We start from the raw sequence: 26,596 nt of genomic DNA on the forward strand, positions 1-26,596 counted from the left end.
GAGACAGACAGAGACAGACAGACAGACAGGGAGGGAGGGAGGGAGGGAGGGACGGACAGACAGACAGAGACAGACAGACAGGGAGGGACAGACAGAGAGAGATAGACAGGGAGGGAGGGACAGACAGACAGACAGACAGAGAGGGACAGACAGACAGACAGACAGAGAGGGACAGACAGACAGACAGACAGAGAGGGACAGACAGACAGACAGAGACAGACAGACAGACAGACAGAGAGGGACAGACAGACAGACAGAGACAGACAGACAGAGAGGGACAGACAGACAGACAGAGAGGGACAGACAGACAGACAGACAGACAGAGAGGGACAGACAGACAGACAGACAGACAGAGAGGGACAGACAGACAGACAGACAGAGAGGGACAGACAGACAGACAGACAGAGAGGGACAGACAGACAGACAGGGACAGACAGACAGACAGACAGACAGGGACAGGGACAGACAGACAGAGAGGGACAGACAGACAGACAGACAGACAGACAGACAGACAGAGAGGGACAGACAGACAGAGAGGGACAGACAGACAGACAGACAGACAGACAGAGAGGGACAGACAGACAGACAGAGAGGGACAGACAGACAGACAGACAGAGAGGGACAGACAGACAGACAGACAGACAGACAGAGAGGGACAGACAGACAGACAGACAGACAGACAGAGAGGGACAGACAGACAGAGAGGGACAGACAGACAGACAGACAGACAGAGAGGGACAGACAGACAGACGGACCCCCCCCGGGGCTGTGGCTGATGGTTGGATCCCGGAAGCGATGTCTGTTTTGCTGCTGAGATTCTAATGTGAGAGACGAGAAGAGGAGAGAGAGAGAGGAGAGGCCGCGACTCACACTCACTCACACTCACACACACACCAGCCCGAGCTCACACTCACTCACACACACACCTACACACACACACACTCACACCCACTCACACATTTACACACTCGGTGGTACCAGAGCGCACTCCTCTCTGACGCTTTTCACAAGTGTGATTTTCGTGCCGTTGTTGTTGTACACACTCACACACTCATTTACACACTCACACACTCATTTACACACTCACACACGCATTTACACACTCACACACTCATTTACACACTCATTTACACACTCATTTACACACTCACACACTCATTTACACACTCACACACTCATTTACACACTCACACACTCATTTGCACACTCACACAGTCATTTGCACACTCACACAGTCATTTACACACTCACACACTCATTTACACACTCACACACTCATTTGCACACTCACACACACACAGTCACTCCCACACAGCCGAGTACTTACACACTCACACCCTGGTACCCCCCCACACACACTCACAACCACCCCAGAGACCCCCCCCCACCCCCTGAGCCCCCCCTTCCCCCCCCCCCACCCCCTGAGCCCCCCCCCCTCCCCTCCCCCCCACACCCCTGAGCCCCCCCCCCCCCCACCCCCTGAGCCCCCCCCACACCCCCTGAGCCTCCCCCCCTCCCCCTCCCCCCCACCCCTGAGCCCCCCCACCCCCTGAGCCTCCCCCCCCCAGTCCCCGCACCATGTCTGAGCTGTGGCTGCTGACGGTCCTGGCGCTGTCCCTGGTGTCGCTGTTGCTGGTCACTGTGGTGGCCCTGGCGCTGCACTCGGGGCTGCTGACCCGGGTGCGGGTCAGCGCGGGCGCCTCTCCCGTGCGCGCCCTCACCCTGGCGTACAAGTACAGTCGGGGACCGTACCGGCAGGTGGGCAGTCTGTTCACCCAGAGCACCAGCATCGGCCCCGAGCTCAGCTGCGTCGGGGTTTACTACGACGATCCCAACCAGGTAGGTCTCCGCTCGTCCGCAGCAGCAACTGTCCTCGCGCTTGGCACGGCCGGCGCCGCCCACCGCCTCTTCGAGACGCCTCGAAGCGCTTCGCGGGGATCCGCGGTCTCACGTGCGGTGACTTTAATAATAATAATAATCCTCGCATTTGATATAGCGCTTTTCACGTCGGGAGGACGTCCCAAAGCGCTTCACAGAACACACTGTAAAGTGAATTGACTGTATATTTGTGGGCGAACCCGGCAGCCAATTGCCCACAGCAGCGTCGCCACGAACAGTCGTGGATTGAGTGACCCCAAATTATTATTGTTATTTATTCGGAGGTGTTATTATTATCCCCGGAAAAGCGATTCGCCCGTCGACTACCGACCGGGTTTCCCTACTGACTGTTGGTAAACAGAGGCGCGCGTGTGTGTGTGTGTGTGTGAGGAGTAAGGAAACCTGCCCGAGGTTTCCCGCTGTCCTGCCCGGGAATCGAACCCGGGGACCTCTCGCTTGCGAGGGGCGAGGGCTCCGACCGCTGAGCCGCAGGACTCCACTCCACATGAGAGCGCCTTATCACGTCGTCGTGGCTCAAAGTGCTCTGTGGGATGTACTGTAAAGTGGCATAAAGTGTATTGCGTGGGAGAAACCCAGCGATGGCCCCGCCAACGTGCTTTGGAGTTATTCGGGGGGTTTGTTGGGTCAGGACAAATCAGAAACGTTCCCTTCTCTCTTCGCATGAGATCTTTTTAACGTCCACCTGAACAGGCAGACCGGCCCTCGGTTTAACATCTCATCCCGAAGGACGGGTAGAGTCGCTGTGCTTAATCTATGTCGTTCCTTGCAACCTGAGCGATGTCCTGCACAATACCCTGAGGCTGGTTTCTCAACGCTAAACACAACCGTGTTGGTAAATATTGGGTAATGTTGATACTGTCTCATTGTATTGCTCTCCCGTTATGTATGTGGGTCGCGGCACTAAGACTATTCCAGTGACCGCTGTACCACAAGGAATAACTTGGAAGTGTAGAGGGTACTTTACCCTCTAGAGATGGGATTGTGGTGGGATGAAGGCACTAACTAACAGTATCTCGGGATACGGTATATAGTTTGGGGCGCGACTGTGTTTTTCACGCAGCGAGTTGTTGGGAACGCATTGCCTGAAAGGCTGGTGGAAGCCGATTCCATAACAACTTTCAAGAGAGAAGTAGATAGATATTTGGGGAGGACAAGTTTGCAGGGGTATGGGGAGGGTGCGGGGGAGTGGGATTAAGTTGGACAGCCCTTTGATAGACCCGGCACAGACACGATGGGCCGAATGGCCTCCTTCTGTGCTGTATAATTCTATGACTCTGCGTCAAGCGACTGCCAGGACGGTGGAAGGCGAACTGGACGGACCGCGGTCTTCTTTGGCCAGCAAATTCGTACGTTCTCAACCATTCCAGGAGCTGTGACTCTGCAAAACCGATCCCATTGCGGCTCCACATTTACTCTTAGTACTCTGCTAACTCTTGCAGTAAAATCGAATAAAACCTCTTTCCACAGGCGGCGTGACTCCTGAAAGTATTTTTTTTTGTGTGAACACAAAGGGCCTAATCCTTTGTGTTGTTTTAGAAACGTAGGAACGGGAGGAGGCCATTCAGCCCCTGGAGCCTGTTCGCCATTCTATGAGATCATGGCTGATCTGTACCTCAGCTCCCATTTCCTCACCCTTGATCCCCTGACCTAACAAATATCTATCCACCTCCGTCTTGAAAACTTGAATGGATCCAACCCTAAAACCACAGCCATTTGGGGGGAGAGAGGGATTTCCATTAGCCTTTGGAATTCTCAGTTTGGTTTGGAGACTCTTAATCACGATGATGAGTTTCCGGGTGGGTCAGACCCATGTCTGACCCAAAAAAAAAAAAATTCCATCGGCTTCTCGTTTGATACTTGCCACGATTCAGAGGAAGCCGTGCCAGGCCTGGAAAAACAAACAGTGGTGCATACAGAGGGAGCAGTTACTAAAGGTTATTAATAGGGCTGTGTTTGCACACAGAAAGCAACGGAAATGCCTCACAAGCGAGCGGGAGGACCCGGGTTCGATTCCCGGGCAGGACAGGGCAAAAAGTTGGGCAAGTTTCCTTACTCCACACACACCAGCAGTGAGTAGGAACCCGGTTGGTAGTCGATTGGCGGATCGCTTTTCCGGGGATAATAATTCCTTAAAAAAAATGCTAACGTAATCACTCATTAGTAACGCTTCACGGAATATACTGTAAAGTGGATTGACTGTGTTTTGTGGGCGAAACCCGGCAGCCAATTGCGCACAGCAGCGTCCCCGCAAACAGCCGTGGATTGAGTGACCAAAGTATTATGATTATTTTTTTTGAAGGGATTATTACCCCTGGAAAAGCGATCCACCAATCGACTAACAACCGGGTTCCTACTGACTGCCGGTAAACAGTTGTTTGGAATAAGGAAACTTGCCTAATGTTTCTCCCTGTCCGGGAATCAAACCCGGGTCCTCTCACTGCGAGTGCTCTAACCACTGCGTTACAGGACATGTACATTCAGTTCAGGAACTCACTTCTCATCGACTTCTCCATTGTAATTGTCCCGGGAACTCTGACTCATCATCACTGACACTGTTAGAGAAAACTTACCAAGCAAGCGCACTGGTTATAAACTCCTTCATATTGTCGTAAAACTCACGTAAATCTGAAGTGTATAAATCCTATAATTGCTTAAGTCGAACGTCCATCTGCCCACGGCCCATTCGAGAGTTTATATTACACGTTTGACATAACTCAACAGCAGCACATGACATTTACACGGCACCTTTCACGTCGGGAGGACATCCCAAGGCGCTGGACAGTCAGGGCTTTGGACCCGAGCTGGGGGTTGGGATCAGGAGGGTAGGAGGGTGACAGAAGGCCCGGTCGAAGTGGAGGGTCTTGATACTGGCCTTGAGGGAGGCGAGGGGGGGGAACTGTGGGAGGGAGCTCCAGAGGGTGGGGTAGTGGATGTGGGGCCAGGCTGCTGATGGTATGGACCCAACTGATACGACTTGTGTGAGGTTTATTGTATAATTTACGTCTGATCTGTATCTCTATCTGAACCTTCCTTTCTGCCGGCTATGGTTTACTGCTGATTCCCCTGCTCCGTTTCTCAGTGGGTAACTGTGGTTGTTCCGAGTAATGCGTTGGCTTTGCCGTGCAGGATATGTTATTTTTACTTCCAGTGAAACGTATGCCATTTCGTGCCTCGCCCTCTAGCACTGGCGGTGACTACAGCTGAGGATGTGCCACGTGTCTCTCTCTCTCTCTCTCTCAGACATCTGAAAACGCTTCAGTTTCTCCAGAGCAATGATGGACTATAATAAAAGGCAATCAGGAAAGTGTAGGCAACAGATGGGATAACCTTAAGCGTGTAATCTGAGGGTTCAGGGCTAAAATAAGAGTTCATGTTATAAGGACGGCTGTATCTTTAGGCAAAGCTTTGTCGGTCTGTTGTCACATGCAGTATGCAGATAACTGCGCGCTCTTCAAGTAATACCACTGTATAAGGATCTAAGGTGCTCTCACCACTAAGATATGGAGTCCTGTAGCTCAGTGGTTAGAGCACTCGCCTCGTAAGCGAGAGGACCCGGGTTCGATTCCCGGGCAGGACAGGGGGAAACCTTAGGTAAGTTTCCTTACTCCACACACACACACGCCTCTGTTTGCCAGCAGGAAGTAGGAGCCCGGTTGTTAGTTGATTGGCGGATCACTTTTCCGAGGGTAACAATCCCTTCAAAAAAATTAAACAATAATAAATTGGTCACTCGATCCACGGCTGTTTGTGGGGACGCTGCTGCGCGCAATCGGCTGCCGGGTTTCGCCCACAAAATACACAGTCGATTCACTTTATCCTGCGAAGCGCTTTGAGACGGCTCGATGACGTGATGAGGCGCTGCGTCACATGCCGGGATTATTATTATTAATAATATTATGTCCTGGGTTCTCGGTGACATTGCTGTGAAGGATGTAATTTGGGCTGAACATCACTGGGTGGCGGTGGAGCCACAGTGACTGGGTTGGAATCATCGATTGCCAGTTCTCTTAGCTTTAAGGCCAAAAATGTGTGCACAGTATCTCAGTGGTGTTGGCTTTGGATGAAGAGGAGTTGGTACAAGCTCAGTCTTACTGCTTCCTTCCTGAACCTACCCGATGCAATGTCAGGAACACGACCTGCCTTCTCTCTATGTGGCGATGTTACGTTATATGACGCGGTATACGGTGGACGGCGCCTTTCACGTCGGGAGGACGTCCCAAAGCGCTGGACAGTCAGGGGTTTGGACCCGTGCTGTTATGTTGTGGGATGGGCAGGAGGAACGTCAACAAGGGGTTCTTTGACACTCTCCTCAAATCTTCTCTGTTTGGACTTCAGGTCAGAGCAGGATTGAGTTGACCAGCGTCTCATCCCAAGGACGGCACCACCAACAATGCAGCCCCTTCTCCCCACCCCCCACCGCCCCGCAACTGCATTGTTGGAGGTGCCTCGAGACGTCCTCTCGACGTGAAAGGCGCTGTACAAAATGTAACTTGTTGTCGTCGTTCCAGTCTTGAGTGTCAGTCTAATTCTCGATTGAGTGCAAAGCCCTGAGATGAATGAGAAAGGAATTGACAGGTCACAGCAGTGGGTCTGCGAATGCCGTGAAGGCCGAATGGGTTTGAGGTGAGGATGCTGGAAGGGTTGGATTGATGGCTGAGGTGGGATCCAGTCTATGTGGGAGTTGAGAGTATTAAAGAATCAAGTGAAAATGATTTCCTGTTACCAAAATAATATAAATTTGGTCACTCAGTCCGCGGCTGTTTGTGGGGACGCTGCTGTGCGCAATTGGCTGCCCCGTTTCGGCCACAAAATATACAGTCAATTCACTTGATAGTATATTCTGTGAAGCGCTTTGAGACTTCTTGAAGACGTCTCGGAGGCGCTGTATCAAATGCTATTATTATTTTTATAAGGGTTATTCTAATAATAATATTATTATTAGAAAATAATAATAATAATATAGTATTGTTATTGTTATTATAAGGGTTATTCCTGGAGCCTGTGTGCGTCTGTCTGTGAGAGAGAAAACAAACAATAAATAGAAAGACACACTTGTAAGTTGCTCCGATCCCAGCAGCCAAGCCATTTTGGTGTCTGTTAGTATCGAGATTGCTTTGTGCAGACAGTAATTGTTGTGTGAACTGCTTTGCAGGGGAATACATTAACCTGTCGTGACCCGGTCTACCTGTTTGTTCAAGTTGAATTAGCGCAGTACGTGTTCTTGCTGCTCTCTCGGATGCGGGATTGCACTTTGCTTCCTCCCCATTGAAGACACGGTTACTGGTTACTGATTGATCTCATTCGGGCTGACAGTTCAGTGCAGTGAGCGTGAGCTTCCATCCACATCACCAATCCGCGGGCAGACAGGACTAATGCGGGAGGCGTCGAGTTGTCCGGGTATAATGGGCCACACCATTAGAACAAAGAGACCATGAGTGAGAGCGTGTAGCATCGAAGCTGATTCAGACGAGTTGATTTATTGGTAACGTTGGCTTCAATTTGTTCGTTGGACAAAAGCAATCTGGCATTGAGCGTTTGCTGAGCCATACAGGTTATTTCAGTAACACTTCATTCTTCTCAAAGGTACTTTGTGTATTGTGCAGCTCACGTCCCACACACAAACTCTCGCCTTGCCTGCTGTTCGCTGGGGAGTCCTGTAGCTCAGGGGTTAGAGCACTCGCCTCGCAAGCGAGAGGACCCGGGTTTGATTCCCGGGCGGGTCAGGGCGAAACATTGGGCAAGTTTCCTTACTCCACACACACACGCCTCTAAGCAGTCAGTAGGGACCCGGTTGTCAGTCGATTGCTGGATCACCTTTCCTGGGGTAAAAATCCCTTCAAAAAATGAGATTGAAAAAATAATAATTTGGTTCCTCAATCCACACCTGTGGGGAACGCTGCTGTGTGCAATCAATCGGCTGCCGTGTTTGGCCAACAAAATATACAGTCGATTCACTTTACAGTGTATTCTGTGAAGCGCTTTGAGACGTCTCGAAGATGTGACAAGGCGCTGTATCAAATGCAAGGATTATTCTTGTGGTAGAGTGTAGTGACTGTGTTCTGTGTGTGTGTGTAATGCAGCCAATTTGTGCATAGATTGTGGATTCCCTGCCAGCCCTAATCCTACCCCTCGCCGGCAGTGCATTTTAGACCTCTCTAAGCGAGTGACAATGTTTAATGTCTGACAACACACACACGCAGTGAAGCCGTGCGGTATTACTCTACACCTTCCGAGACTCTTTTATCACTGACAAATCTCCTTTTAAACACTGAGTGCTTGTGACATCCTTGGGTAAACCGACTGGAAGCAATTTCTGAGCCAAGGGTCCAGGGGGATCTAAAGTAACATCAAAGATGGTCATTAACCCGGGGGTGATTAAGTGATTATGTCACTTCAATTGGGTAATGCTTAATTTATCTCGCTCGTGCTGTCAAAATCGACATCTCCTGCAAGCCAATTGTGTCATCATCCACACTTGCTGTTAAACCCAAAATATTCCACAAGAAAACATTGTAATAGTTTTTGCTTTGCTTTCCTCCCCCTTCACCCCCGGGTGATGGATTATTGTTTTGTGGTTGCGGCTGATTTCAGATAAAGGTTGAATTCGTCAGCCTGGGTCCTGCTAAGTTGTGAAATAATAATAATAATAATTCTAATAATAATCCTGGCATTTGATACGGCGCCTCATCACCTCTTCGAGACGTCTCAAAGCGCTTCACAGGATAGGCTGTAAAGTGAATTGACTGTATATTTGTGGGCGAAACGTGGCAGCCAATTGCGCGCAGCAGCGTCCCCACAAACAGACGCGGATTGAGTGACCAATTGAGTATTTTTTTTGAAGGGATTATTACCCCCTGGAGTGCGATCCGCCAATCGACTAACAACCGGGTTCCTACTTACTGCTGGTAAACAGAGGCGGGTGTGTGTGTGTGTGTGTGTGTGTGTGGAGTAAGGAAACTTGCCCAACATTTCGCCCTGACCTGCCCGGGAATCGAACTTAGGTGTCTCGCTTGCGAGGCGAATGCTCTAACCACCGAGCACAAATGTACACGTGTGTGGAGAGATGCCGCTGTGACTCTAGAAAATTAATAAGGCTTTGATTATCCTGTGGCCTCGTCTATCCCTATAACCTTCAATCTTCCTCCCAGTGGACTCGATCTCAATAGCAGTTGTTGGCTGTGTTCTCCACACATCCATTGCCTGGCAGATAATCACTGATAGCTGTGCGTGTTAACAAAAAGTATTTTGGCACAGAGACATCTGCAGCATAGCCTCGTGTTTGATGTGAGATTCTTTTTGTTGTGTGGTTGTTTTCTCAGGTACCGCCTGAGAAGCAGAGATGTATAATAGGCAGCATCCTGAGTGAAGGAGACGAGAAACCTTCTGAAGAGCTGGTGAAACTCTACGAGCAGTTCGGCTTCAAGATATTCTCCTTCCCAGAAGTCACGCACGTTGTCATGACTACGTTCCCCTTCACGACCTTCCTCTCCCTGTATCTGGCCATGTACAAGGTGTACCCGGTGATGAACGATTACATCAAGGTAGGAACCGGCTCAGCTTATTCTGTAACTATCGCTGAATCCTTCTTTTGATGGCAAGGCCCAAGAAATCGGGCCTTGTTTTGGTCTGGAGTACCACCAGCGAGGCTTAGAGTTTTGGAAGTTGGCCCATAGTGATGCGGGTATGCCCTTAGCCCACACCGACTTATTGCCAAGGATGCAATCAGCTTCACCCCTATTTGCCAAGGCCCCTCGCGCCAACTGGCTTAAGCAGTTGGTGTTGAGGAAGCCTGGTATGAGGCAGATATCTGTTGAATATCTGTTAAGGAAAAGTTTGAGGCTTGGAATGACAGCGGCTGGAAGGCGTTACCTGGAGTCTGGGTTCACAAACCCCCGCACTCGTATTCAGGGCTTGATATCCACCTTGACTGGTACACAGCAGTAGCCCGACATACACTCTGAGGTCCCCAAGCTTTGGCTCTCTCCAACCTGTCCCCAATACTCTCTGGAGGTAATCAGGGTGTGTCCCTCCAAGGAGAGAATGAATGCACGTTCCATTACAGGCAGTCAAGTTGAGATACTTTTAAGCAATGTGATGGATTTCAACATGTGCTCTGTGATCTGCCAATGTATTAGACGAGTCATGGTCTGATTTAAGATCTGGACTTAAAGATGAGCTCAGTGTGTGTGTGTGTGTGTTTTCTTGCATCGAGACTAAAATCCTGTCTGTGCACGACCTTGAAGCTGATCCAGCCTGACCTTGCAACTCGTTTCATGACAACAGCAATCGTCGCATTTGATACAGCGCCCGGAGAGGGAAGTTGGACTTGCTTAAGTGATCAGTGAGCAGCAGTTTGCCACCACAAGCAGTTGCTTCTGTTATTATTGAATAACAAAGAATTCTTTGGGGTGAATTGCACAGCGTCGAGTGTAGGTGGGAAGGCACGGAAATCTCAGCTCTGTTTGGTGACTCTTAAGCAACGGTGATGGGTTTCTGCACGTGTTGAGGCACCGCCCCACCTCCCCCCCCAAAAAAGTACAAAATTCCCCGAAGAAGAAAAAAATAAATGAATCTCGTACCGTCAAAGTGTCTTCATTTGAATAGCAAGTGCGCGTGACTGAATCAATGGGGAAAGTGGATGAAATATTCAGTACAAAAGACCAGAGTGGAGAGTGACAGATGGTTGGGAAAGCCAGTTTCCGATCTCTGCAATGGGTTCCGCACAGCGAGTTTGTCTAATTAGCAGGTTTCAGCGCGAGAGCCTGCAGTTAGGTTGTCTGTCTGTTGTTATCGTGTTCATCACGCCCCTCGCAGCCTGCCCAACTGGATTTCATTACACTGACGCACTCGTGAAAATGTGTTTAATTATCGAGATTTGCAGCAGCTCTGCGCTCAAACTCCCAATTTCACATTCCACTGGAGCCCGCTCTTCCGAGAGCTATTGGCAAAATGTGTTCAGCTGCTGAGAAATCAGACCAGCTTTAGGGGGCCTTGACATGACATGCATTTCCTACAGAGTTCTGCTGCTCACCAGAAGGCTCACTCGCAAGGAGTGTTTGCTACCTACTCTCCACCCAGCGAGCGCTCAATACCTGGCTTGTTGGATGTCTGATGACCAACTAGTGACTGTGCTTTGGTTGGAGTGGGATGGGATGGGGTGGGTTTGGCAAAGCTAATTGGACCACGTTGGGCATAAAGTGGCTCCATGGTGACTTGCCGAGCAATGAATTATAACACTCGAGATGTTCTTGTGGTGATCTTGGCAGCCTTGGTTCCTCAGCCAGCTGGGTCTACAATATATAATGATAATCCTTGCCTTCGATACAGCGCCTGATTACGTCTTCGAGACGTCTCAAAGTGCTTCACAGGATATGTTGCAAAGTGGAGTGACTATGTTTTGTGGGCGAAACTCGACAGACAAACTATATGTTGTGGTATTGCTGATGGCAAACCAGTGCCCTATAGATAAGGTGGTTCCTACCTTGACAAGCAGTGGGAAGCTTGTCAAACCAGGCTCTCGATGGCAAGCTAACCCGCACAGTCCCCTAATGCACCACATTGACGTTCCCAAAGCTTGGCTCACTATTTTAGAATGAAAATCGATCCGAACTTTACAACAGTAATGATAATACTCGCATTTGATACAGCGTCTTATCACGTCTTCGAGACGCCTCAAAGCGCTTCACGGAATATACTGCAAAGTGTAGTGACTGTGTATTTTGTGGGCGAAACGCGGCAGCCAATTGCGTCCCCACAAACAGTGGTGGATTGAGTGACCAAAATTATTATTATTGTTGTTGTAATATTTAGACTAGTCCAACGGTGAGTCTGACTGATTTTTGCCTATCCTCCCGGTACAGTGTCCCACATTGGGAAGACTAAAGCAGCTTTGCTCTATGAAAGTCAGAGGGGACTAAAGTATTTGTGGAGCAGGTGAGAGAGGGAATGAACAGCTGTCTCATCCAGCAAGTGCCCCAGGCCCTCCATATCCTCACAGTAACCATCTGGATGTCCAGAGCATAGAGATGTCGTCTGACGTGCTGGGTTTGAACACTGTAGAGGTAGAGCAAAAGGTGATCTCATTGCCTTTCTCCGCTAGCAGTTAATGATGTATATCATGCTAATATATTTCTGTAGCAATTTCTGTATCTGCTCCGGGGGGGGAATGGAAAAGAAGTCACAGTTCAGACTTGTTTGTTCTGATGTCCTGTCCACCATCCAATTAATGGACAGGGTGCAGCCAAGCTGTCCAGCATATTTTCTGTAAAATGCAGCACAACTTTGTGCAGGTGATGCAAATGCAGCTCATGGGGGAGCCTCAAAGTGATTTTGATGGTGTATTTTGTCAGCCAGTTTGCGCACAGCAACATCCCACAAAGGGCCGTGAAGTGAGCGACCAATTTTATTTGGGGGGTTGTTGGCCAGGACATCAGGTGAGAGAAAACTCCCTTCTCTTTGCGAATAGCGCAACGGGATCTTCCACATCCACCTGAACCGGCGCAGACAGGACCTGGGTTTGACGTCTCATCCCATGGACGGCACCTCCGACAGTGCAACTCACGCTCCCCCCCCCCCCCCCCCCCAGCGCTGCGTTGGAGTGTCAGCTTAGACTGTGTGATGTTCAGTCCCAGCGTGGATTGATTTTTGCTCTTTTTTTTTTCCCCCTCCCCCCCTCTTTGTGCATGTATCCAGGTGGCGGTTAACTGGGGAAGGGAGCGGGTGGGCGGAGGTGGGAAGGGGGGGTCCGGGGAAGAGGGAGAGGGAGGAGAAGGAGTTTCCAAAAAAAAAATATGAGTGAGAATTCAGTAAATGGCTGTGCATAATTGAATCGTCAAAACTAGACTATTTATCCCTGTTGTGTTGCGTGTTGCACATGGAACCCAAGAATCCGGTGACATTTCCTCGCAGCCAGCAAGCAGCATCTGTGTGGAGAGCCACCTTTCCTGTTAGGTTCTGCCTGTTTTATTACCTTTCTTCTTCTCTCTCTCTCTCTCTCTCTCTCTCTTCCCCCCCCTCCCTCCCTGCCTCCCCCCCCCCCCACCCCAATCTGCTTTCCTCCATCTGCGTCTCTCAAGCAGAACAAGCAACACATTGCACCCAGGAGCGGGGGAAGGTGTCGCATTTGCTGACAGGCTCTCCGTGGTACTGGAGTGCCAGTGTTGGCTGTCTCTGTGTGTGTGTGTGTGTGTGTGTGCGCGTGTGCGTGTAGCTCAGGCTTGCTGCTGAGCGCCGCACAGGAAGAGATCTCACATAGCGTTCGGCTTTTAAACCGCATGTGCGCGTGTGTGTGTGTGTCTGTGTGTTCTTTATTTTAATTACACTCCGAGGTCGGGGTCTCGGCCATTCGGGAGGGCTCCTGTCTGCTGCCGTGCAAAAAATTTCCCAGCCGTTACCAGCGAGTCAGACCCCACGTGGAGGGGATCCATCGCGGTGTAGAATGCAGAGTTTTTTTTCTCTTCTTTTTAAAAAATGCCCCCACTTCAATTCCAGGCGAGCTCGCCGTGGGGGCTGGGATGGGGCTAATGGGCCCTACATTTAGGGGAATCCAAGTGGTGCAGTGGGTGAGAATTCTAATCCTGTCCAACCTCTTAAGATCTCCATTTCAGGCCAGACAGATTGGCCGTCTGTCCTGCTCTCCGCTGACTGTAAAGGTTCCTAGTGAAATGGTGGCTTGGATCCACTCACTCCCTGATCTACAGGAGACCAGAAGATAGAACTGGCTCAGCGCTAATTGTCAATCACACGCCACCAGCGTAACAAGGGGTTGGTTGTCTTCTAAGAGTGAGGCCTTTTGTTGAAGCTGAATTAACTCTTCTATCAATCTCCCAAGAGGTGACCTTTATACTATATTAGCGTGTGAAGCCAAACATCTCTTAAGAAGGCCAATTTAGTGCCTTTGCTGACAATTGCACTTGATAGGTAATGAGTGCAGCCTATCCAAAACGAATGGGCTCTTACAGCAGAGGTGAATTGCTGTTTGAGTTGAATTGAATCCCTTGTCTGCGAAGGGGAAAGTAGCTTCTGCTAACTCAGTCTGTCTGCCACTCACTCGCCTACAAATTCTCTATAAAACAAGGTATTTTCATTGAAAAACACTTCAATCATTTTCTTGGATTCCCGGGCAGGGAGAAGTGTTGGGCGAGTTTCCCTTCTTCCACACACACAGACACACACACACACGTCTCTGTTTACGCAGCAGTAAGTAGGAACCCGGTTGTTAGTTGATCGGCAGATCGCTTAAAAAAAATATTAAAAAACAATTATTTGGTCACTCAATCTATGACTGTTTGCGAGCCACCGCAATTGGCTGCTGTGTTTCGCCCACAAAATATACAGTTGATTGAACGAGTTACTTGAATCTCACATCTCAGCTGGTAGAATCTATGACTATAATGTTCCCTGTTGACAAACCCCGGCCTCTGGGTACGCTTAAATAACACACCATGGAAGCTCTCGCAATTCGATGTACAATGCCAATTCTCTCTTGAGTGTATTCGGGAGCCAAGGACGTGAAGCGCCAGAGTTCTGACTTGGATCAGATGCGACGAGTGGCGAGCTATATAGATGTTGATACATAGATTGCTGCCCGTTGAAGGCTTCTGTCACGATTGACATTCGCAACATGGCCCTGATATATAATATGGAGCCTCTGGAGCTCTTGTGCCCTGTAATTGTGTATGCTCAGCTTGGTTTAATTATTAGCAAGCCATTTAGTTCACGTTTCTGCTCTGTTGACTCGGTGCGTGCTCAGGGACCTCATTGGCTCATTGCTTTTGGTTGTAGTTTTCAACGACTTGAAATTCGCTGTAACCCAATAATTGTCGGGATATTGTACCATCCGGAGGAGGGGGATCCCTGCCCTGGGAGTGGAGCTGGACAAATTTGGGGGGCTAGTGTCCCTTCAGCCAATTAATTCCAAACGTGGCGATGATCCCTGGAACGGTCCATTCCTAATACAGCAATGGATGGAATTCCTTTGGGATTAACCCGTCTGAATAAAGCCTTGATCATGCTCTGTTGTCACGTGTGTCTCGAGAGCAAATCATTGGCTTGCAGTGAGCATTGCCCACGCCCCAGAGAGAGAATCTCATCCCTGGGGTGTCTGTGTCAACAAGCGGGGAAAAACATTGTGGATACTAATAATAATATTAATAATAATCTTTGCATTTGATATAGCGCCTCAGCACGTCTTCGAGACATCACAAAGCGCTTCACCGAACATACTGTAAAGTGAATTGATTGTGTATATTTTGTGGGCGAAACGCGGCAGCCAATCGCGCACAGCAGCGTCCCACAAACAGCCGTGGATTGAGTCACCAAATTAAGTCAGCAAATCATAATTTTTTTTTTTTCAAAGGGTTTATTACCCTCGGAAAAGCGATCCGCCAATCGATTAGCAACCGGATTCCAACTGACTGCTGGTAAACCAGAGGCATGTGCGGGGAGTACGGACTGAGGTTTCGCCCTGTCCGAGAATCCAACCCAGGTCCTCTCGCTTGCAAGGCCTCACCCGATCTAACCACTGAGCTACAGGACTTGTTGGGAACAAGGCAGGTTCCCAACCTCAGGCTGCTCAGGATGTGATTGCCTTTGAACAGGTTCTCGTGTAGTTTGTACTATAAGCAGATCTTGGGGTCTGTGCAATGTAATGTTTAATTAGTTGCTGGGGATTTGAGTCCCGGAGGTATTTGAATTGTGTTCTGAGTTCATTAAACTTTCTTATTAAAACTGTTCTTAATTTGTTCAACCGCCACAATACAAAGGGATATTGACGTTCATCCTCCAGGGGAAATCACCTGGCGCTTTCCTTACTTCAGAGGCCAGATGTCTTACCGTCTCGCTCTAGCCACAAAGCCTCACCCGATCAAATCCTTTTTACGTTGGGGACAAGATGCATTAACTCGTGCTGTGCTGGGTTCGATGTCAGGGCGAAAACCTTAGGCAAGTTTCCTTACTCCACACACACGCCTCTGTTTACCAGCAGTCAGTAGGAACCCGGTTGTTAGTCGATTGGCGGATCGCTTTTCCGGGGGTAATAAACCCTTAAAAAAAAATAATAATTTGGTCACTCAATCCACGACCGTTTGTTGGACGCTGCTGTGCGCAATTGGATGAGACGACTTTTTTAAAAATTATTATTCACTTTACGGTATATTCCGTGAAGCGCTTTGAGACGTCTCAAAGACACGATAAGGCGCTGTATCAAATGTAGGGATTATTATTATTATTGTTAGACTGTACTTGACTACACTGAGGTTTTATATTTCCCAATTCTGACATCTCTCGTTTTGATGAGCATTTTTTTTGTTTAATAACTGCAGCTTTAATCAAGAATCTATTGATATTGTGAGTGTCTTACCTCATCTGCCTATCTTTTTTTCTCTCTCGCGCTCTCGCTTCTTTCCCCACCATCCCCCCCTCGCTCCATTCTTTACTGTGATCCAAAATAAAGGAACAATTCCTTTTTGTGGGCTTTCTGTCCAGCCAGAATAATTAGCTTTTTATCTCAGGCTCTGAACAGTGTTCAAAAGCACCGCTGGAGTTTGAAATGATTATGCAATCCCTAAATTGTATAAATTTAATATAATGAATAATTAATTTCCATTCATTGCCGGTGCATTGTGGCTTTGGTTCCCGCTATCTCATTATCTAACGCATACATATTCAAATAAGGAGAGAGCTTCAAACTATTGCTTGCACATTGAGGGAGGTTCTGTGAAACCGACCCGTGAAAACTTTCAGTTTAAAGGCAATCAGATATTACCTTGTTCTCCTCTGCTGCGCATCAATTGTCTGAGATTCAATAACCTCCTGTGAAGGTTTCTTTGGTGTGAAAGTCCTTTTTTTTTTACATCAAGGAAAAAATTACATTGAGAATCTTATACCCGTCCCCAGAATTAGTTTTGGACAATTCCCAGAATGAATGGGTTTAGCGATTGGCGGCTGCTCGCAATTATTTCATCGTATTCTTTCAACCAAAAAATCCAGAAATGACGAGCGATGTGTGAAATGGATCCTCGCAATTCAAGTTCTGTGATGTATTTGGAGTCCTGTAGCTCAGTGGTTAGAGCCCTCGCCTCGCAAGCGAGAGGGTTTGATTCCCGGGCAGGACAGGGCGAAACGTTGGGCAAGTTTCCTTACTCCACACACACACACACACACACCTCTGTTTACCTAACAGTAAGTAGGAACCCGGTTGTTACTCGATTGGCGAATCGATTTTCCGGAGATAATAATCCCTCCAAAAGAAACTAGTAATAATAATTTGGTCACTCAATCCACAGCTGTTTGTGGGACACTGTTGTGCGCAATTGGCTGCCGCGTTTAGTCCACAAAATATACAGTCAATTCACATTGTATTCTGTGAAGCGCTTTATTAACAATAATAATAATAATAATCCTTGTTTTTGATATAGCGCTTTTCACGTCGGGAGGACGTCCCAAAGCGCTTCACAGAACACACTGTAAAGTGAATTGACTGTATATTTGTGGGCGAACGCGGCAGCCAATTGCGCACAGCAATGTCCCACAAACAGTCGTAGATTGAAAATGACCAATTTATTATTGTTTTTGGTTTTGGAGGGATTATTATTAGGCTCTGTGTGGAGTAAGGAAACTTGCCCAAGGTTTGGCCCTGACTGACCCCCCGGGGATTGAACCCGGGTCCTCTCGCTTGCAAAGCGAGTGCTCTAACCACTGAGTACAGGACTCAGGCATCTCAAAGATGTGATAAGGCTCTATATCAAATGCAAGGATTATTATTGTTTGAATGGAGAGATAAGCTCTGTTCTCTGTTTATTTGCTTTTTTTTATCAGATTCATGTAATGGTTCAAGGTAACAACTGTATTCAGCTCTGTCCAAGTGACTTGAATTTGTTAATATGCTAAACCTTTGTGATTAGAACAAAGATACACTAGGCAAAGGTTAATCTTATGAATATTAGGAACCTTATGAATATTTATTGTGTGATTATTAAGAGCCTTATGAATATTAACATTGCTTTTTGCTCGTGGGTTTTGTGGCCAGCGCACTCCAGGCGGGGGAGGCAGACACACTCACCCGCGTCATTTCAGGCTGCTCTACACCGTGGTCAAGACATTTTCTGTAGAAAGAGGTAATAATTCCTTTTAAAAAAAAAAAAAAAATTTAATCACTTCAACCCACGGCTGTTTGTGGGGACGCTGCTGTGTGCAATTGGCTGCCGCGTTTCACCCACAAACTGTACAGGCAATTCACTTTACAGTGCGCCCTGTGAAGCGCTTTGAGACGTCTTGAAGACGTGATAAGGCGCTGTGTCAAATGCCGGGATTATTATTATTGTTATTATAATGTCCTCCCTGTAAGGTACCAGCTCTTAAGGGAACATTGATTATTCTAATGGAAAGGGAGTGTGTTGTGACATGTGGTGTTGGGGTGTCACTTGCCCTTCAGGGCCAGGGGCAGTAAAAAAAAAACCCCAGCCAGGCCGGGCGAGAACCAGCCAGGTTTCACCTGACTTTTAACACTGACAAATCTCCTATTCCCTTCCCACTCGAGGACAAGAAAGGGTTAAACTTAAATTTGGTGAGTTGCATTTGGAGGAAAGGGGTTAACTGACGACCGCCCGTGGCTCGAATCCAGTCGTGCGTAACAGAACATGCATATGCAGCAGAGACGGCCTTTCATGAGGACTGAGGGGCTCAGACGCGCGCGATAATCATCCTCTTGGAATTTGTGCGAGACGCAGATCGCAGAACGATATGCCAACTGGTTGCTAATCGGTTGCCAGGGGCTTCCCACGCACTGCTCCTGAGCAACACAGTGACATCATGCTGGATGTAGGCTGACTGCCGGCAAAAATATAAGATGTCTGGCACAGTCTCGGATCTCTGCAGCCTGGGGAGGGAGGTAAGGGGTCAGCCACTCGACGTCAACTCATCCGCCGGGGAAACGGACTGACTCGTGACTCGGGGCTGTGTGTGTGTGTGTGTGTGTGTGTGATTGCCTGAAGCACGTCAACATGTAATGCTTGGCAATTAACCGTTGCAGGGTGACTTGTAATGCAGACGGAAGGAAGCCCTGTGCGAGCCTGCGACGTGTAATTCCATTCCAGGTGTGTGTGTTCAAGAACTGGGGGTGGGGGTGGGGGGGGGGGGTTTCGCATCACGCTTGAAGTGGTCGATCCTCTCTGTAATATTTTCCTAGGCTCTGTGGTTTTGGAATTGGCTTGTTTTATCGACTGCGTCCTGCAGAGCAGACCAGAGCTCCTCCCACAGGCCTTGATGTGGTGCTCACTGAACATGGGCCTCCGTATCTCAGCAGCACAGTCGCTGCTGCTTTTCGTATAGCATTCACTGCGCCCAACATGTTAGCACGTTACTAATACAGGTTTGCTTTTGGCTGAGGAGGCCACACAAGTCCGGTTATGGCGTGAGGCCCTGCACAAAAAAGGGCTTCCAGACGATCGTGTTGATGTGTTTTTCTCATTGAAGAACGCGGTGTGTTTAGCTCCTGCCTTTTCATGGTGAAGGGTGGGTAAAATAAATCGAAATGGACAATGTGGGCGCTCGATCCACGACTGTTTGTGGGGACGCCGGTGTGCGCAACTGGCTATCGCGTTTCGCCCACAAAAAATACAGTCAGTTCCCTTTACAGGATATCCTGTGAAGCGCTTTGAGACGTCTCGAAGACGTGATGAGACGCTGTATCAAATGAAAGGATTATTATTATATATTTAGTATTATTTAGCCAGAGAGGCCCACACACAGCAGGTCTGAGGGAGCAGAGCGGAGACAGTGGCTGGTGGAGTAGGACTAGAAGAGATCACAGAGGTACAAGGGGCCAGGAACATGTAGTTGGTTGAAAGTTAGAGCAAAGATCTTAAATCAATACACAGTTAATAATGATAATAATCCTTGCGTTTGATATAGAGCCGCATCACGTCTTCAAGACGTCTCAAAGCGCTTCACAGACTATACTGTAGAGTGAATTGACTGTATTTTGTGGGCGAAGCAGATTAAAAAGCCAATGGAACCCGGGAGTTTATTCAGGAAGTTATCTCGTTCCTAGTTCTGTAATTAGATTTTTATTCCTATTTCTGACGATTTATAAACTGAAATTTCCTTTCTAGGACTGGGGGAGGGGGGGTTTGTGGCTAAACCAAGCCCCCGTTACAGTTGTAACAGCAAATCTCTCGCTACCTGTGTGTGAGGTGAAGTGAGGTGTTGATCTGATATTCCTTTCGAAGCCGTCTCTTCCCAATCGCACGTGAACCCAATCGCAAAGAAGCCATTTGTGCGCTGCTTTAAAGTCTTCCCTTTTCGGAGCACGTTGAGAGTGATGGAAGGTGACGGAGACATTGTCCACTGTAGTAATGCTGCTGTGTTCGTGAAGATCGAAAGGCCGCAACTCGTCGAGAAAAGCAACACCACCTCAGAAGTTTGGAGGTACTTTGGCTTCCAGCCAGGCAGCGATGGAAGGCCGGAGAACATAGAAACTCCAGTCTGCAAGATCTGTTTCCGTGTCATCCCAGCCAAAGCCTCAAACACCAGTAACCTTTATGCCCACCTGAAATCCCAGCACCCTCACATTTACATCGAGGTGAAAGGCAAGCCCAACCAGACCCCCACCACTCCCACGTCATGTGGGGAGCCCAGTAGAGAGCACCAGCCCACAATGAGGGAGCTCTTTCAACGCAAGGACAAGTTCGATCCCAAGGGTAGGGAACACAGAGAGCTGACCAAAGCAGTGACTTATTGCATCACCAAGGACAGGATGCCTCTAAACACCATTTCCAAACCGGGCTTCCAACATCTGCTGGGCAAGTTCAACCCCAGGTACGAACTACCGAGCAAGAACTACTTCTCCAGGGTGGCTATTCCGTCGCTCTATGCAGAAGTCCGTAAGGTGGTCGAGAAAGAGGTGAGGACTGCCGAGTGTTTCGCCACCACCGTCAAGACTTGGACCTCGAGGAGCAACGAGATGTTCCTGACGTTTTCACTTCATTCAATCGATGGTGACTGGAATCTCAAAAGCCACTGTCTGCAGACTCAGTATCTACCAGATGAGCACACGGGCAAGACACTAAAGTGCACCCTCGAAGATGCCTTGGAGGAGTGGGCTTTGGATCCTGGCAACTTGGTAGCCGTCACTACTGACAAGGGCCCTGACCTCGAATTGGCCTGTGAGTTGTTAGGCTGGCGAAGAATCGGCTGCTTCAGCCAGAACCTGCAACGCGCTCTCCTGAAGGGCCTCGAGGATTCTCGCATTGAGCGGATTATTCAGCTGTCGCGTCAGATATTCTCCCAGTTCTCTCGCAGTTGGAGGAGGAAGCGGGATCTCTCCATAGCTCAGGGACAGAAAGGCCTGCCCAGGAACGCCCTGAAAACCGACATCCAGGCGCACTGGGTGACCACCCTGGACATGCTGGAGAGGTTCCTTGAGCAGCAGGACGCTGTAAGAGCTGTCCTGGCTCACGATCGCAAGACGTGTCACCTGGTTCCGACCTGGCAAGACATCGACGTGCTTGAGTCGGTGATCGGCGTTTTGCGTCCGTTTCGAGAGATGACAGAAGCCCTGTCTTCCGAGAAATTCATCTCCATCTCCGTCGTAAATCCCCTGATCAAGCACATCTGCAACGACCTCGTGAGGGAGGAACAGGAGGAGGTAACGCTGGGTTTTCTCATGAGAATGAGGATCAAGCGCGACCTTGAAATCCGCTATGGGGACCCGGAATTGGTTCACTTTCTGGAGAAAGTCACCTTCATCGACCCCAGGTTCGGTCCCACTTGTGTGGACAATCTAGAGGGCGTCCTCCAGCAAATCAAAGAAGAGGTCCTCGCCGGCAAAGTCATCGAAGACTCCTCCTTGCTGCTTCAAATTGGCTTTGATGGTTCGACTGTCTCCCCATCGAGCTCTTGCTGTTGGTACGACGGAGACAGCCCAGGTCCAAGCCAACCGAAGAAAGCGAAATATGGAGGAGGACTCGCAAAGATCTTTGGGAAGCAGAGCGGAGATCCAGCTGTGGACAAGATGACAACCACTTCAGTTTCACTGCAGGAACAGCTTGACCGGGAACTTGATTTTTACTTCAAGGAACCCAAACTGTCGCTGGAGAGTTGTCCACTCCAATGGTGGAAAGCCACCCAGAGCTGCCTGCCTTTGTTGGCAAAACTGGCCAAAAAGTACCTCTGTATCTCTGCCACCAGCGTGCCGTCAGAAAGCGCTTTCAGTAGCACCAGTTACGCGCTCACTGACTATCAAAACAGCGTGAAACCAAAGCACATGGATCAACTTGTCTTCTTATCAGAAAATTTGCCTTGAGGGTCAGACTGTTGATGCCTTTAAAGATGAGCTTCAGTTCTCAAATTAATCCAAGGGCTGTTGAAGCCAACTTGACTGATATTTCACTGTCATATATATTTATGGTGTGTCAGATAATTGGAACTTGGGTGGTAATAATAATATTATTATTATTATATTCAGTGTGTTTTGATGATGCTACTGTCTATTGAATCCATCCTTGAGATAGATGGCTGGTGAGGACTAGTTAGTGTGACTTCTCTATCATTGGCTGATGAGGTGGGCAGAATAGGTTCTCTTCCCATTCTCACCCCCTCACCAACCACCTATCCAGATATAGGAGGAGGCCATTCAGGGTACCAAGCCTGTCCTGCCAGTTTTCCAGATAATGGCAGATCTTTGTATCCCATTTCACCACCATTTTCTCCATATGTCTGGATGATGCTCTGTGTAGAAGGGTGATGAAACTCACCCAACTGAGGCGGTTAAGTGTGAGAGACAGACACCTCTCGGACATGATTGCCTATCAGAAGATGATAATAATAATAATAATAATAATCCTTGCATTTGATAAGGCGCCTTATCACGTCTTCGAGAGTCTCAAAGCCCTTCACAGAACATGCTGTAGAGTGAATTGACTGTATAATTTGTGGGCAAGATTATCGTTTGAGAGTATTCAACAATTTGTGTCAGTTGGCTGGCCTCAAACCATAACTTTTATATTCATTTGACCAGCAAATACATTCTTGGCGTAGCTCCAGCAAGACTTACAGTTATTTTCTCTTACATCACTTGCATGATTTTTATATTTGATGCATGTTTAAGTGGAAATTCCATGAGTCTGTACTTAGTCCAATAAACTTATGAAGCACTTGCTGGTATATTTTGGCTCATAGTCAACATTGCGATGCATTTCAGTGCCCATCGAGCCTTCTAGACACTGCTTAATAATGAAATGCCGAGGTACTGTTGCTGCCATTGTACATCTGCACTTTGTCAACCACTGTACATAGAAGCTCCCTCTAACATGCGCTGTGGCACCAGTTGAATTTACTTAACAGGTCCCAGTATTTGGGACTGACCAGATCAGGGTTCTAAAAGCCACTTCTAAGACCTTTATAAGAACATAAGAATTTGCTGGCGAGAGAAGACCAAAGTCCATCTCGATCGCCTTCCACCATCTTGGCAGTCGCTTGTCATGTTGTTTTTATAAGATATAGTTTTATTGATTTCACCTTCTCCCCTCCCCCCGCCCATCCTTGTTCAAAGCCTGTTTGGCTGGGAGTGATGTTTGCTGCCCACTTCACTTTGGCATTTCAAAGGTGTGAAATCGCATCTGTGTCATAGGTAATCGCTTCTGAAATTGATTGCAATGAGTGGGTTGAGTAATTGTTCATCGGCCTCTGCTTTTTTGAGGCCATTTCTTAGAAATCTTGTGATGAACGCCTGGTTAATGGAAATGCTTGACTGTGGCCTGGTTGTGGCTTAAAGTGACTTCCCCTGAATTGGTTCAGTGCCCAGGGTGCAATTCCCTCATTAAAGGTACCAGACTCTGCCATTACTCCAACTGGTGTTTTGCCCGGCCGGGTGTCTGACAAGCGTGGAAACCCATCACCTTTGCTTAGTCTCCAAACCAAGATGAGATTTCCATCCATCCCACCGACACATGGAAATCCCAACAATAGATTGATGGAATGGAATGCGCTCTCTCTCTCTCTCTCCCCCCCCAGAGGGAACCATCCTGTTTACCTAATTCCGGAGAGTATTAGGCGCAGGTTGGCAAGAGCCCAGGGTCCCCAGAATGTGCGTTGGGGTAACTGCTGGAGTCCAACGAGCTAAAACCACACAGCTTGCCATCGACATTGCTCGTGTGTGTGTGTGTGTTGGATGCAGATTCCCGAGATGGAGGTTTGCTTACTCTATTTCTTCCCCCCCCCCCCCCCCCTCCCTTCCCCACAAGAAGCAAAACCCGCAGGTGTGGAGAGAAGCAGACCTTAGGTGTAAATTGTGGAACTGTTTGGGTCGGGAGGTGTAAATGAAGTAGCACCAACTGTTGTGGCACCTTAGGATGGAGCCATCTGTACAGGCTCCAGGCAGCCATCCTGCTGCACTGTCACTAAAACACTCAGACTGACATCGTCTTCTATAACGCTACTTGTGGAGTCTTGTAGTTCAGTGGTTCGAGCACTCGCCTCGCAAGCGAGAGGACCTGGGTTCGATTCCCGGGCAGGGCGAAAAGTTAGGCAAGTTTCCTTACTCCACACGCACGCCTCTGTTTACCCAGCAGTAAGCAGGAACCCGGTTGTTATTCGATTGGCAGATCGTAATAATCCCTTCAAAAACTAATTAATAATTAATTAATAATAATTTTGGTCACTCAATGCACGACTGTTTGTGGGACGCTGCTGTGTGAAATTGGCTGCCGTGTTTCTCCCACAAAATATGCAGTCGCCTCACTTTACAGTATAATCTGTGAAGCACTTTGAGGCGTCTCGAAGACGGGATATGACGCCATATCAAAAGCAAGGATTATTAAAGGCCCCAACTCCCTCGCAGTTTCCCATTGCCGATCACAGTATTATAATAATAATAATAATAGGGAACAAGTCCTACACAACTCTCTGGCCCTCCTCACCTAGCCCTAGCCTCGTCACACATGGCTTTGCCGGATTAGACGAGGTTGATTGCTTCCTGTGGGAAATGACCTGGCGAGTTGCAATTTAATATTCTTTTAAATTCTTCCAACTTTTCAAATTAAAACCTCCGAGTGGATAACGGGATTCAATTCAAATGACAACAGGTTGGTTTGCCTAAATTGCGTTTCAACCTCATTAAATATTAATCAAACAGCGAACTGAAATCAGCACATATCGTGTATCAAACATTGCTGCGGAGGACTGGTGATAATAATCCTTGCATTTGATATAGCGCCTTATCACGTCTTTGAGACCCACAAACAGTCGTGGACTAAGCCCTCTGGGGTGCGACCCTGTGTGAGGGGCACTATATAAATTCAAGTTGTTGTTGATTGAGTGACCAAATTATAGTGGTTTTTTTTAGGGATTTTTACCCACGGAAAAGCGATCTGCCAATCGAACTGCTTGTGAGTCGATTGGCGGATCACTTTTCCGGGGGGTAATAATTCCTTCAAAAAGAATAATTTAGTCATTTAGTCCACGGCTGTTTGTGGGGACGCTGCTGTGCGCTATTGGCTGCCGCGTTTCGCCCACAAAATACACAGTCAATTCACTTTACAGTGTATCCTGTGAAGCGCTTTGAGACGTCTCGAAGAGGTGATAAGGCGCTGTATCAAACGCCGGGATTATTATCATCAAAACAGGAGTGTTGCTGCTGTCCGTAGCTGAAGCTGTTATAGTGAGTGTTGCTTACGAAGGCTGGTTACCCTCTAACATGGTCAGATGTTACACAGCATCTGGAAGCTATTTGCAGAACACGTGTGTGGAGTGTCCACACGTGTGTTGTGATTTCAGCCCGTGGGTGATGGTGGGAGGGGGGGGAGCAGTTGACGGGGAAAGGAATGGAAAAGGTGCCTTGTGGTGTCGGAGTATGTTTGTGTTGGGTTCTGGACTCTGTGTAGCGTGTGATGGGATTGGGTCAGGATTGCCCGCTGAGCTGAACATTGCCCGAGGAGGAAACAGACATGGAGACTGCGAGAGGATGAAGGAAGAACTGCTCCCTCAGTGTTCACAGCGAGAAGTAATGTGAGCCGCACAGACTGCAATGATGTTTTCAAAGAGGAGCCTTTTAAAGGGCACTGAGGGTCTGGCGCACAGTTTCTGTTTGTGGGGATGGACGAGAGTGAGTTACATTCTGTTCGCTTGTTGCAGTGCCGTTTGCACCATCGGCGTGCTTGCTTGGCAGAGAAATTAAACGCGCTTTTCTCTCACGAAGATCACTCTCTTTGAATAAAAATTTCAAGCCTTAATAATAATAATAATAATCACAATAATCCTTGCATTCTATATAGCGCCTTATCACGATTTCGAGACGTCTCAAAGCCATGGGTTTCACAGGATATACTCGAAATTGAATTGTCTATTATTATAGTGTTGTTATTGTTATTGAAATGGATCCATAGAGAGCCAACGGAGGACTGGAGTGATGGATGTGCAGAGTTTGGTGTTGGTGAGGGGTGCAGTTGGTGGAGTTTCACACTTGTGAATTCAAACAGTTTCCCTGACTGTTTTGCAGACTTACTTAAGATGCAATCGATTTATTTTGAGGTTAGAGAGTCACAAATGACGCATTATTATTGCTTTATGAATTTCACAATCTGAAATTGACGGATGCAAATTGTTCCCGAGATCCTCTTCATCTCAATTTAGAAAATCCAGCAGTCATTGGTTTCCAATCCTGAGGTGTTACCTGTTGGTATAAAGTATGATGGATGAGTGA

General features: G+C 48.2%; 2 protein-coding genes and 1 non-coding gene across 4 annotated transcripts in view; all 3 read left to right on the top strand.

Annotated features, from left to right (window-relative positions):
• Positions 1–1,578: 1,578 nt before the first annotated feature.
• The window catches only part of LOC103176759 (testis expressed 264, ER-phagy receptor), a 62,473-nt gene continuing 37,455 nt past the window's right edge, over positions 1,579–26,596 (top strand). The window contains exons 1-2 of the mRNA XM_042339586.1: positions 1,579–1,839; positions 9,219–9,440. Of these exons, the coding sequence (XP_042195520.1) occupies positions 1,579–1,839; positions 9,219–9,440 (483 nt within the window). The remainder of the gene's footprint in view (positions 1,840–9,218; positions 9,441–26,596) is intronic.
• Positions 5,404–5,477, top strand: trnat-cgu. Its single transcript has one exon. It is a non-coding gene; the product is annotated as a tRNA-Thr (tRNA).
• LOC103176758 (E3 SUMO-protein ligase ZBED1) lies at positions 18,714–22,558 on the top strand. 2 transcript variants are annotated; one of them, XM_007890509.2, is made up of 3 exons: positions 18,714–18,787; positions 18,929–18,992; positions 20,010–22,558. In XM_007890509.2, the coding sequence occupies exon 3, from the start codon at positions 20,219–20,221 to the stop codon at positions 22,199–22,201; it is 1,983 nt and encodes a 660-aa protein (XP_007888700.1). In that variant the 5' UTR covers positions 18,714–18,787; positions 18,929–18,992; positions 20,010–20,218; the 3' UTR covers positions 22,202–22,558. The 2 variants fall into 2 exon arrangements, with proteins under 2 accessions (XP_007888700.1, XP_007888701.1); XM_007890510.2 differs by lacking the exon at positions 18,929–18,992.

The sequence above is a fragment of the Callorhinchus milii genome, unplaced genomic scaffold (assembly GCF_018977255.1).
Source record: "Callorhinchus milii isolate IMCB2004 unplaced genomic scaffold, IMCB_Cmil_1.0 Scaffold12, whole genome shotgun sequence".
Lineage (NCBI taxonomy): Eukaryota > Metazoa > Chordata > Chondrichthyes > Chimaeriformes > Callorhinchidae > Callorhinchus > Callorhinchus milii.